Source organism: Marmota flaviventris, chromosome 16 (genome assembly GCF_047511675.1).
Source record: "Marmota flaviventris isolate mMarFla1 chromosome 16, mMarFla1.hap1, whole genome shotgun sequence".
Classification (NCBI taxonomy): Eukaryota; Metazoa; Chordata; class Mammalia; order Rodentia; family Sciuridae; genus Marmota; species Marmota flaviventris.
In genome coordinates this window covers 13,833,743-13,847,546 of record NC_092513.1, presented here as the reverse complement: position 1 = coordinate 13,847,546, position 13,804 = coordinate 13,833,743, and the positions used below count along the sequence as shown (strand labels likewise).

Below are 13,804 nucleotides of genomic sequence, written 5' to 3'. Positions count from 1 at the left end.
TACATAAAAAAAAAAACATATATATAAAGAAAAAAATGTTAAAATATTAGAAATTGTCGGGGGGGAAGAGAATATACAACACAACTGTAATATACTATTCTGATGTCCCAGTCCTCAAAATCCTAATTTATGCAAAGTACTTGGTTTCACATATGTTGGGGATGTGAGGGCAGGAGAATAGAGAGGGAGAGGAGAAAAAAAGAAATCTTGAAGGAAGAAACAGGGACTGTTTTGGTTAGAAATCAGTATCTTTTCTGCTTCCCTTCTCATCCAATAGGTGGGGTCGTCTACTGTTAGCTGGTATCTCCACCGTCAGGATGGTGAAGGTAACCAGGGTGTCACTGTGCCTGGTTAGTGGCTGCTGGGGAGAGGGGGGAGTTAGAAACTGGGTACCTGGCCAACCTGAGTTCCAAACTGGGAGTTGCCCCGCTGAAGATGGTGATGAAGGTGACCCAAGATGGAAACACCTGCTTTCAGTGGTGGGGTGTCGGGTTGGGTGGGGGGAGCCGGGCAATGGTGTTGGACAATGAGCTCAATAACAAGCTCTGTGGCATGCATTGTGTGGCTGTTGCTGACTTCAGAACCTGTGTGAGGTTCCCGGGTGCAGACAGGCTACTGCGCATAGGTGCCTATCTCTGCTGCTGCAGAGTCCTAAGATGGTGGCGACCAGGGGAGCCCCAGGTTGGTAGATGGGGGTCCACAAGGAATAGTGGCCAGAGTTCCTACGTGTGGGAAGCTGCTGGGTGTCCTGTGTGGGAGTGGCATCTATTTTCTGCTTGGGTGGGTGGCTGAGAGTTCTCTGCAGCTGCTGATGGTCCTACTGAGGTACCTTGTACCTGGTAGTCCTGTGTGGGTGAGTAGTTGGAGACCTACTCTGAGGCTGAGGCCTGGAGCCCTGCATGGGCACAGTGGCCGTGGCTCACAGAGAAGCAGTATTCTCACTATTTGAGTCCCATGTAATTGAGCGGCACAGAATACTGCCTCCCTCTGGCCCTCCATCTTGGATCTCCTCGGGTTATTTGTTGTTTAGGTGTTATGTTTTTTGAGTTCTTTATATACTCAAGATATTAATTCTTAAATGGGTGCTAATCAAACAAAAACACGCAGTGTGTCATTGAAACTTGGATTTGCACCTCATGTTTAATGTGACTATTTATTTCCACACATCCCTTTAACTGTTTTTCTTCCCTGTCCTTTCTCTGGCTATTAGTTTGGATAATGTTAAGTGTCACCTTTCCATACTTTTGCCAATTCCATCATGAATTCATTAGAACAGTGATTACTTTGTAGAGCTTATATGCGGTACAGCGGTGCATTTTGATTCAGAGGGCTTGTTTCTTGATGTAAAGAGTTTTTAAATAGTGCTGTGTATAGTGTACATTGTTTTGCACATAGTTTGTTGCCCTGAATGGGTTCATTTTTTATCAAGTCCTTTTTTCTTTCTTGTATTTACAATCCAGAGCACAAGTTTCTCCTCTTTTAAATACAATGTAATTTGCTGTATTTTACAACACTAAATCTGCTTTAAACTTCGGGTGCATTGGACTGATTGCACTGGCGGGAGTTAGAGATGGTTCCAGCCACCTTTGTGGTCTGGTAGAGCAGCTCCCTCAGCTTCTGTGTTTAAGCTGCAGCGTAGTCAACGGGTGCCATTTGTTGTGGTATTTAACATTCTTATGTTAGGATGATGATTGTACCAAATGCTGAGTTGTTTTATTTCTAGATGTAATTAGTTCACTTTATGTAATTTTCTTCCTTCTCTTGAACTGACTTTAAAAACAAAGTTTTATCATTTTCATTGTATTTGTATTTATTACAGAGTGTTTTAGCTTTGATATTCTTTGTATTTTCACTCAGTTACATGAGCTTTATCAATAACATCTACATAAATGGTTTTTAAAAATTAACTATGTATGTGCCCATGCCGAAGTTGAGCAATAAAATGAATGCTGTTTGCACTATCACAGCATCAAAGTTTTTAAAGAAAAAAAAAATATTAATTCTTTGTCCGAAAAGTGGCTAAAAAAGATTTTCTCCCATTCTGTACATCTCTCTCTTTACATTCCTGTTTCCTTTGCTGTGCAGAAGCTTTTTACTTTGATGTCATACCATTTATAAACTCAGCATTATTTTCTAAGCTTTAGAGGGTCTATTGAGAAAATTCATAGCCTGTGCCTGTATGTTGGAGTGTTGACTCTACCTTGTCTTCTAGAAGAAGTTGCATAGTTTCTGGTCTAATTCTACTAACATAATTTTTATTGACATAAGAGCTATTATGTCAATCAGGAGAATGTTTTAGTATTGTGCATCTTGAACTCAGCAAAATATTTGACTGTTTCTCGTAGCATCCTTATTTACATTCAAGATAGGAAATATGGGCTTAGTAAAAGTGAGAATAAGGAGCTGTGCCATGTTTGTATGACCAGGAAAGTCATAGAGTTTATATTCTTATCTGGCTCTCAACAACAGCCCTTATCAATACACCTCATCAAGTTGACCAAGTGGTTTGTAAATGTGGAGATGTCATCCTTTTTGAAGATCATTCATCATTGTGTGCCTATCTTACACTCAGCACACAGAAATAGGGAATAAGACTAACACAGAACCCACCTTCACAGAGCTTACAGCCAGACTAGTAAAAATAGCTAGTGAAAGAAGGGCTAAGTATTTACTCTGGTTACAGTGATTCTTGTTTACTTTGGCTTCTCTAAAATGACATTGTATGTTTGATGAAGAAGAATAGGTTTTAACCTGTGGAAACAGGAAATTTAAAAAAAAAAAAGTCTGCGCATAGGCTTTGTATGCTATGGCTAGATATTAGAAAGGGAACCTTTGAACAGCTCATCGCCTACTTTTCTGGCAAGAATAAGTGCATAAATAATGAGTGATGATAAAAGTGAGGAAGTAAAGAACAAGCTTGGAAAGTTAGTTTATAATTTTGTTTCAGATGTGTTAAATTCAAGATGACCCACAGTTGCCTATGGAAATGTCTTGCAAGAAATTATCTAGCCAAACCTTGAGGTCAAGCTTGAAGATAAAAGTCATTGATATTGATATCTGAATAACAACATGGGATGAGATGAAATGGCCTGGGGAATTAGTAACAGTGAAAAAGAGGCTCTAAATCCACCCTGGGATGCTCATACTTGGAAATTTCCACAGAACAAAAGGGGTTACTAGAGTCAGAAGGAGTGGACAATGAGGCAGGAGGGAAACAAGGAGACTATGGAATCAAGGAAGCAAAAAGAAGAGTGTTCCAAGGCGGGCTGACTAACTAAATCATTTGCTACCATCAGTCAAAATGAGGATGGATCTGTATCCCATTGGAGGATTAGTCAGTGATGACTACAGTAGAGTTTCAGTGGACTGGTGGATGGAAAAGCATGATTGGGTTGAATTAATGAGGAATGGCTTAGCTTGTCTTTCAAGAAATTTAATTATGAAGGAAAACAGATAGACCATTATTTCAGATATACCATTACTTATGGTGGCTAGAAGGGACATGGAGTCAAGGAAGGGTTTTACTTAGTTTTGTGATGAGAGAAATTAAATCATGATCATACACTGTTGAGAATTTGGCAGTAAAGTGACAGATAGTGAGAATATAGCAGCAGCAATAACTGAAATGGAATCCTTGAGAAGGCAAGAAGGGGTGAGACTCAGAACCCAAGTGAAAGTACTAGCAGCCATTGTAATAGGAGAGAAGGAAGAGGGTAGACATGCTTGCAGGTAATTGGTGTAATTAATGGTGGGAAGATTAGGGGGTTTCCACTTAATTTCACCCATTTTTTCAGTGAAGTATGAAGCAAAGATATTAGCTTGGCTAGCATGTAGGCAGTATTGGAGGCTTGAGGAAAAAGAAGTTAAAAATGGTAACTTCAAGAATGGCAGAGTGAATTGTGGGGGGGATTGTAGGACTGCCAAAGAGAGCCCACTTGAAATTTTTAACTATGAATTTGAAGAGTGGTCAGTTAGCACAATTATTTGCTTTTCGTTTCTCCAGTCAAGATCAACTGTTCTGGGCTGGGATTGTGGCTCAGTGGTAGAGCGCTTGCCTCGCACATATGAGGCACTGGGTTCAATCCTCGGCATCACGTAAAAATAAATAAATAAAATAAAGAATAAAGATATTGTGTCCAACTACAACTAAAAAAAATTTTAAAAAGATCAACTGTTCTGGAGCAAATATGCTCTCAAAGGAATGATCATAGTGATGGCCCACACAATCTAAACAAGGTAAAAGGAAAATAAGATATTAGGGTGAATTTGGAGGAAGAAAAAATTTGAGGACTGGGTCTCAATAAAGAAAAAAAAAAATGTGTTATAATGAGAATTTCCAAGTGTACTGAAAGGATACTTCCTTGGATGTAGAAACCAGAAACAATACAGTATCTATTCTGCCTTCAAGCTCTTAGACAGGGTTTGTGAGAAGGAAAATTAAAATCCTCCACTGAAAACATCACAGGGGCAATGTCCTGGGGGCTCCAGGATTCAGTTAGCATGAGATGCAGCAGATCCTGTAAAGAGGCTGTGGGTAAAAGTGAGATCTCCAAACACCCCTGTGGGTTCCCACTGCCAGTGTCTAGGGAAGAGGGAGAGATTAAATTACTTTTAGGAATGTTCAGAGTGGCTCACGAATAAGAACTCAGGTTAAAAAAAAAAAAAAAAAGCTATTGACTTCACTCACTGGTAACCAGGTTTGTGTCAAGATTATACTTGATAATCTGAGAAACTGGATGGCTCCTTTAAACTAGAAGTGTAGGTGTGTTGGGCCTCCCTGGAGTCCCAAGATCCTGTTTCCTTTCTATGTTTTTCCTGTGTAAATGTCTTGGTTGTTTTCCTTTGGAAGTTTAGGCTCTTTAATCTTTGTGTTCTGAAATATCAAAATAATGTAGTACTAATAAGGCTATTTTTAACTCAGTCTGAAACTTGTCTATTCCTGTAAGCTTTGTGCCCAGTTAATAAGGTGTTTGATAAGAAATTGTGTATTTATGCACACACACATACATCACACACACACACACACACGAATGCATATATTGGGGAGAAACTAGCTGTTCCACAGTGTCACTTTTTATCTTTAATATTTTCTACTTTTATTTTCTGAAACAGTTTCTGAACTTTATCTTCCCACTCTTACATTTTTACAGGGGGGAGTCTTTTGGCATATTTATATTTATTCCAAGAGTTCATTTGTGTTCTCTGATCCTTTTTGTTAGGATTGCATTCTTGTGTCAGTGATACAAAACTTCTTTAATCTTGGGAATACTAATTAAATTATTTCAAATTTTCTACTTTATTACATTATTCATTTGCTTCAGGCTTCAGTGTGATTTTTCTGTTTGTTCATATTTTCTGTCTTATATTGAATAGTCCCTCAAACATCTAGTCACCTTTAGTTATTTGTTCATATTTAAGAGTCAAATAAGAAGCAAACTGGGACCTTTGTGTATTCGATGTCAGGAGAAAACTGCAGGTCTAAAAACAGAGACCCCCCAACTGCTTTAGTTTTTTAGACAACACTGGAAGATTCAGTCTCTCTCTCTCGAACAAAAGAAATCATTTGTTTTCTGCCCACTATAATGTCTCCTTCCAGGTCATGCAGATTGACCACCTATTTTTAACAACTCAGCGTCTCTAAGCTCAGGACTCCTCTAGGGCAATTTCAGTTGTACAATTTCAGGTGTCATGTGCCTCTATTTGCATCACCCTCTGCAGACTAGAGTTCAGGGAACTGAAGAAAATGTCAATAGTCTGGTTATTGCTATTGAAATGAATATCAGACTATCCTTTTTCTTCATCCTTAGAAGCCTTGAGTTTTCTGCTAGCACTCATGAATCAGGCCAACTTTCCAGCTTGCAAGCAGGGTGAAACTTGTGGTCCTGATAGCCTTCATTGATACTGAAACCCAACAAAATTTTTTCCCATGAGTCTTCATGAAATGGAGTAACCGTACTCGTCTCAGTCTACCTGTGAATCATTTCAGTCCCTATTAACATGATCTTCTCTTGATCCTACTCACTGTCTGCCAGAAACAATGCATATCTTCTTTCAGGGAAGAAAACATCATTCCAGGCTCAATTCAGGTTTTTGTACTGAACATCTTTAGTCAATGAAGAATTGCCAATTATGCCACAAGATAAAACCAATTAACTGAAAACTATTAGAGGAGGGAAAACATAGAAACCAACTTACACAGGAGCCAGATGCTCGAATTATATACAAACTTTAATATGATTATGTGTTCAGGGAAATAAAGTGAAAATTTCAACAAAAAGCTGAAAACTAAAAATGAATCAATGGAAATTCTTTAAATGAAAAACACAGTAACTGAAAAATCAGAACTAAATGAGAGGTTTACAGCAGATTGGATATAACTGAAGAGAGAGTTGATGAACTGGCACGATAGATCCAAGGAAAATACCAAGAATTAAGACAGTCTCAAATTCTATATTCAGAAAATAATACCTTTTAAAATGAAGGAAATTAAGATAATTTTAGGCCAAAAAAAAAATCCCCCAAACAAAACAGCATGTATCACTAGCTAAATGAAAGACCACACTAAATGAAGAAACAAAAGAAGTTATTTAAGGAAAAGGATCCTAGATAGTCACCTAGGTAAAGGAATAAGGAGCAATGGAAGGGTTAATTACATGGGATCTAGAATATACATACTGACCCAAAATAGCACACAAGGTGGGGATGGATGTGACTGAATTAAAGTAACCTAAAGTTCTTGGTTGTCCTAAGAAGTAATAAAAATAATACTTTGTGTAAGGCCTTAATAAGTTAAGGATGTATGTTAGAGTAGGTAACCAGTAGAAGAATGAGAATCTTCTAGAGGGGAAAAATACAATTTTTAAAAAACTCAATATTTTTGCACTTAATTAGCTTCAGAATATATTGAAACAAAAATTGACAACTGAAAGGAAGAATCATCATGCATTTTTGAGTCTTAATTTTAACCCACTCAGAAATCGAAAAACAGCAGGTTAAAAATCAGTAATGATATAAAATATTTGAACAACAGTTTTAAATTTGACATGATTTTCTTATAAAGAATTATGTAGGGGCTGAGGCTGTAGCTGAGTGGCAGAGCACTTGCCTAGCATGTATGAGGCACTGGGTTCAAGCCTTAGCACCAAATAAAAATAAACAAAGGCATTCTGTTTATCTACCACTACAAAAAAAAAATTTTTTTAAAGAATTGTGTACCCGGGGCTGGGGATGTGGCTCAAGCGGTAGCGCGCTCGCCTGGCATGCGTGCGACCCGGGTTCGATCCTCAGCACCACATACAAACGAAGATGTTGTGTCCGCTGAAAACCAAAAAATAAATATTAAAAAAAAAAAAAGAATTGTGTACCCAACAACTGCAAAATACATACTATTTTCAAATGAATATGGACTATTTACTAAAACTAACTATATGCTGGGCCACCAAATAAATTTCAATGGGTTTCAAAGTATTGATATCCTACTAAACATGTTCTCTGACCACAGGGGAATTAAGTTAAATCAATAACAAATATTAGAAATGTAAACAATGTATTTCTTTTTTAATTCTGTTTAGATATACATGGCAGTAGAGTATATTTTGACATATAATTATGCATGAAATATAACTTAGGATCCCATTCTTGTGGTTATACATGATGTAGAATTTCACTGGTGTGTATTCATATATGAACATATGAAAGTCATGTCCGATTTATTCTACTTTCTTATTCCCATCCCCCTCTTCCCTTCATTACCCTTTGTCTCATCCAATGAGCTTCTGTTCTCCACCCTGCTTCTTATTTGTGTGTGTGTGTTAGCATCCACATATCAGAACATTCAGCCTTTGTTTCACTGTATATCAGTGACAAAGCCTCTGAGAAGGAAATGAGGAAAACTACCCCATTCACAATAACCTCAAAAAAAAAAAAAAAAAGATACTTGGGAATCAACTTAATGAAAGAAGTGAAATATCTATACAATGAAAACTACAGAACCCTAAAGAGAGAAATCAAAGAAGACCTTAAAAGGTGGAAAGATCTACCTTGCTCTTAGATAGACAGAATTAATATTATTAAAATGACCATACTACCAAAAGCACTATACAGATTTATTGCAATTTTAATCAAATTTCCAATGGCATTTCTCCTAGAAATAGAAAAAGCAATCATGAAATTCATCTGGAAAAATAAGAGACCCAGAATAGCTAAAGCAATCCTTAGCAGGAAAAGTGAAGCAGGTAGCATCGCTATACCAGACCTTAAACTATACTTATAGAGCAATAGTAACAAAAACAGCATGGTATTGGCACCAAAACAGAATGGTAGACCAATGGTACAGAATAGAGGACACAGAGACTAACCCACAAAATTACAATTATATTAGACAGAGATGCCAAAAACATGCACTGGAGAAAAGATAGCCTCTTCAACAAATGGTGCTGGGAAAACTGGAAATCCATATGCAACAAAATGAAATTAAACCCCTATCTCTCACCATGCACAAAACTTATCCCAAAATGGATCAAGGAACTAGGAATTAAACCAGAAACTCTGCATCTAATAGAAGAAAAAGTAGGCCCTAATCTTCATCATGTGGGATTAGGCCCCAACTTCCTTAATAAGACTCCTATAGCTGTAATGTTAAGTCATTTATTTGTTGACTTTTTTCTTCTTTTAAGGAATGAACTTCATGCAATTAACTTTCCTCTTAGTACTGCCTTCATAGTGTCCCAGAGATTTCAGTACGTTGTATTTGATTTCTCATTCACCTCTAAAATTTTTTTAATCTCCTCCTTGATGTCTTCTGCAACCTATTGTTCATTCATTGGCATATTATTTAGTCTCCAGGTGTTGGAGTAGCTTTTATGTCTTATTTTATCATTGATTTTTAATTTCATTCCATTGTGATCTGAAAGAATGCTGGGTAGTATCTCCACTTTTTTTATATTTGCTAAGAGTTGCTTTGTGGCATAGTATATGGTCTATTTTGGAGAAGGATCCATATGCTGTGGAGAAGAAATTGCATTCTCTCATTGAAGGATGAAGTATTCTATATATGTCAGTTAAGTCTAAATTATTGATTGTATTATTGAGTAGTGTCCTTCTTTATCCCTTTTGATTAACTTTGCCTTGAAATATACTTTATTTGATATGAGGATGGAAACCCTGCTTGTTTCTATAGTCCATGTGAGTGGTATGATTTTTTACATATAAATAGATAAAATGGAAGTGTTGTGTCCAACTACAACTAACAAATAAATATTTGTTTAAAATATTTTAAAAGTCAATAAATAAATTTTTTTAATTACACAAGAAATTAATAAATACAAAGTTGCCAGATATAAAGTCGATTTGGAAACATTAGTTGTATTCATATATAACAGAAATAAACAGCTAGTTGTTTGTGAGACTATTCATATGAGAAATGCCATTTAAAATATCTTAAATCCTAGAATAAATCTAATGAAAGATGAGGAAAAACCTCTGCACAGAGAACTCCAAGACTTAAGAGAATTTAGAGGTCTACATTGATGGAAGATACCATGTTATTACACTGAGAGACTCCATTTGGTCTAATTATAGATCAAGTTGTACAATCCAATAACAAAATCCCATTCATGTTTTTGTGGAAATTAACAAAATGTTTCAAGATATATTTGGAAGTTCAAAGGGCCAATAAGAACAAACTAATCATGAAAAACAAACTTTTAGTGAGATTTCTTACAAAGCTACACAAAATAGTGTGGTAATAAGATATAAACAAATAGATAAAAGGGACAGACAAAATAATCCAGAAACAGACCCACAGGTGAATGGACACTTATGGCAGAAACAGCAAAGTGGTCAGAAAGGAACGGTCTTTTTCAATAAACGTTACTCTGTCAAATAATATACATATGGAGAAAAAAAATGGACCCTGGTGGATTGTGAATGTAAATTCCAACAGCACAGCAGTCAAGCTTCTAAAATGATAACATGGGACAATATCTTTATTCTTAGGTTAAGGATATAACATTTACATAACAGAAAAAGTCATTGATTATAAGGGAAACTATTGATAAATTGGAGAAGTTATCCTCAAAGGACACTATTCAGAGATTTAAAAGAAAATCCACAAAGCAGGAGAATGTATTTCTAAAACACATGAGCAACAAAGGAATCATATCCACACTCTATGCAGAATTCCCACAGACCCATAAGGAAGACAAGAACAAATGGAAGAAGGGGCCACAGACTTGAACAAGCACCCCCCAGAAAAGTATCCAAAGGCCAGTAAATTAATCATTAGTCATCAGGAAATAAAAAGATACTAATGATACATCATTAGATGTGATGGCTTGTCATTAAGATGATGCATCACATAATAATAAATCATCAAAATGAACTGACACTACGATAACACTAAACACCTACTAGAAGAGCCAAAATTTAAAGGCTGATAAAACCATGTGCTGACAAGGATGTGGAGCAGATGGAACTCAGCACACCCTCCTGGTAGGAGTCAACCACTTTGTACCACACTTTGGAAAAGTAGTACCTACTGAAATTGAAAATAAGCCTCCTATGACCTAACAATTTCATTCTGACAGAAACTGTAGGACTATTCCTGTATTCACCAAAAGACACCCATGAATGTTCATTAGCAGTATGATTTTTAAGAGCCCCAAACTGAAGTTAACCTTAATACCCCTCAATAGTAAAATGACGAATAAATTGTGCCATATTCATACAGTGCAGCACCGGAGAGTAATAACAGGCATGTAGTTCACAAACATGACACTGAACAATAGTTGTACACAAAATAATAGTTTTGAAAGTAAACTAGTTTGTCACCTTTTGAGCTTTCTATAAATGGAGTCTCTATTGTAAAAATGATATTATAAATTTAAATCTATTAAGGAATTTGGAGCCCGACCCTACAATATGTAGATCGGAGCCAACTTTTTCTTCTATCAGACGCAGAGTCTCTGATTTGATATCTAGCTCCTTGATCCACTTTGAGTTAATTTTTGTGCATGGCGAGAGGAGGGGATTCAGTTTCATTTTGTTGCATATGGATTTCCAGTTTTTCCAGCACCATTTGTTGAAGATGCTATCCTCCCTCCATTGCATGCTTTTAGCTCCTTTATCAAATATAAGATAGTTGTAGCTTTGTGGATTAGTCTCTGTGTCCTCTATTCTGTACCATTGGTCCACCCTCCTGTTTTGGTACCAGTACCATGCTGTTTTTGTTACTATTGCTCTGTAATATAGTTTTAAGTCTGGTATCGCTATACCGCCTGATTCACACTTCCTGCTTAGAATTGCTTTTGCTATTCTGGGTCTTTTATTTTTCCATATGAATTTCATGATTGCTTTATCCATTTCTACAAGAAATGCCATTGGGATTTTGATTGGCATTGCATTAAACCTATAGAGAACTTTTGGTAATATCGCCATTTTGATGATGTTAGTTCTGCCTATCCATGAACAGGGTATATTTTTCCACCCATAGCACAAAAGTTGATAACAAGAATCAACAAATGGGATTTACTTAAACTGAAAAGTTTTCTCTCAGCAAGAGAAACAATAAAAGAGGTAAATAGGGAGCCTACATCATGGGAACAAATTTTTACTCCTCACACTTCAGATAGAGCCCTAATATCCAGAGTATACAAAGAACTCAAAAAATTAAACAATAAGAAAACAAATAACCCAATCAACAAATGGGCCAAAGACCTGAACAGACACTTCTCAGAGGAGGACATACAATCAATCAACAAGTACATGAAAAAATGCTCACCATCTCTAGCAGTCAGAGAAATGCAAATCAAAACCACCCTAAGATACCATCTCACTCACTCCAGTAAGATTGGCAGCCATTATGAAGTCAAACAACAACAAGTGCTGGAGAGGATGTGGGGAAAAGGGTACTCTTGTACATTGCTGGTGGGACTGCAAACTGGTGCGGCCAATCTGGAAAGCAGTATGGAGATTCCTGGGAAAGCTGGGAATGGAACCACCATTTGACCCAGCTATTGCCCTTCTTGGACTATTCCCTGAAGACCTTAAAAGAGCGTACTACAGGGATACTGCTACATCGATGTTCATAGCTGCCGCAGTCTGGCTGGGCACAAATGCCGCAGTCTGGCTGGGCACACAATCACGAGCCACCACACAGCTTGTAGATTCAAACAGCAACTCTTTATTCCCGAACTCACACCAGCCGTCTACAAACACGTTCTGGGGAAATCCACGTTCTCTGCCCAAATCCACCTTCTCTGCCCAAATCCACCTCCACTGGGCTTCTATCTCCAAAATATACTGTCTGAATCCCGTGAGAACTCAAGGGGAACTCAGGCAGCAGGATACGCCCTATTCCCAGCAGGAATAATCTTAAACCTTAAACCTGGAACCTAAACTGGGAACGCCCTAAACACGATTATCTTAAAACCGGAATCACCCTAATCTGCCTTGGTCCTTGAGCAAGGTCACCTACATTCAATGTCGCTGCAACATGTCAGCAACATGGGGTACGCTGGCAAGGAAATTGTCATACCTACTTGGCTAATGGCTCCCAGCACATAGCAGCACAATTCACAATTGCTAGACTGTGGAACCAACCCAGATGCCCTTCAATAGATGAATGGATAAAAAAAAATGTGGCATTTATACACCATGGAGTATTACGCAGCACTAAAAAATGACAAAATCATAGAATTTGCAGGGAAATGGATGGCACTAGAGCAGATTATGCTTAGTGAAGCTAGCCAATCCCTAAAAAACAAATACCAAATGTCTTCTTTGATATAATGAGAGCAACTAAGAACAGAGCAGGGAGGAAGAGCAGGAAGAAAAGATTAACATTAAACAGATACATGAGGTGGGAGGGAAAGGGAGAGAAAAGGGAAATTGCATGGTAATGGAGGGAGACCCTCATTGTTATACAAAATTACATATAAGAGGTTGTGAGGGGAAAGGGAAAATAAACAAGGAGAGAAATGAATTACAGTGGATGGGGTAGAGAGAGAAGATGGGAGGGGAGGGAGGGGGGATAGTAGAGGATAGGAAAGGTAGCAGAATACAACAATTACTAATAGGGCATTATGTAAAAATGTGGATGTGTAACCGATGTGATTCTGCAATCTGTATTTGGGGTAAAATTGGGAGTTCATAACCAACTTGAATCTAATGTATGAAATATCATATGTCAAGAGCTTTATAATATTTTGAACAACCAATTAAAAAATTTAAAAAAAATAAATAAATAAATTTAAATCTAATCTAGAAAAATGAGGAGTAATAACTAAAGTAAGCATAAACAGGTTTGAATGCTAGTAATATTGTACTACATGATTTGTGTGTTGGCTACATGTATATTTTCACTTTCTGGTAATTCTCAGCTCTATATTTTGTTGTATGTCAATAAAAATATTATTAAAAATGGTCACTCTCTCTCAACCTGGATAGGAATATCAGTCATTCATTGAGGCCAGCGTTAGCCTGACCATTCTGGAAGTAGAATTTTGCCATCAGCATATAGGGTAATACAAGTGCTTCTGTACATGGGTAAGGGATGCACAGCCACCTTCTCCAAATACAGCATCAAATCATTAAAGAGTTAAGGGGGAGGGGGAATAGAGAAGATGCAAATTATATTTATCACGTGCAACCAAAATTTAATTGTGTATATGCTTATAAATGTGGGTCTCTTTAATCATAAATAACATTTAAAGTAGTATCTGTAAATGATGATTTGATTGATTCCATTGGAAGTTATGTTATCTGTAACAAGATAACCAAAAAGTATGTCATAACTACTGGTTTT

General features: G+C 37.0%; 1 protein-coding gene across 1 annotated transcript in view; it reads left to right on the top strand.

Moving 5' to 3' along the window:
• The first annotated feature begins 513 nt into the window (after positions 1-513).
• The window catches only part of Tnfrsf11a (TNF receptor superfamily member 11a), a 69,927-nt gene continuing 56,636 nt past the window's right edge, over positions 514-13,804 (top strand). Inside the window, exon 1 of the mRNA XM_027948989.2 lies at positions 514-681. Coding sequence (XP_027804790.2) covers positions 514-681 — 168 coding nt within the window. The remainder of the gene's footprint in view (positions 682-13,804) is intronic.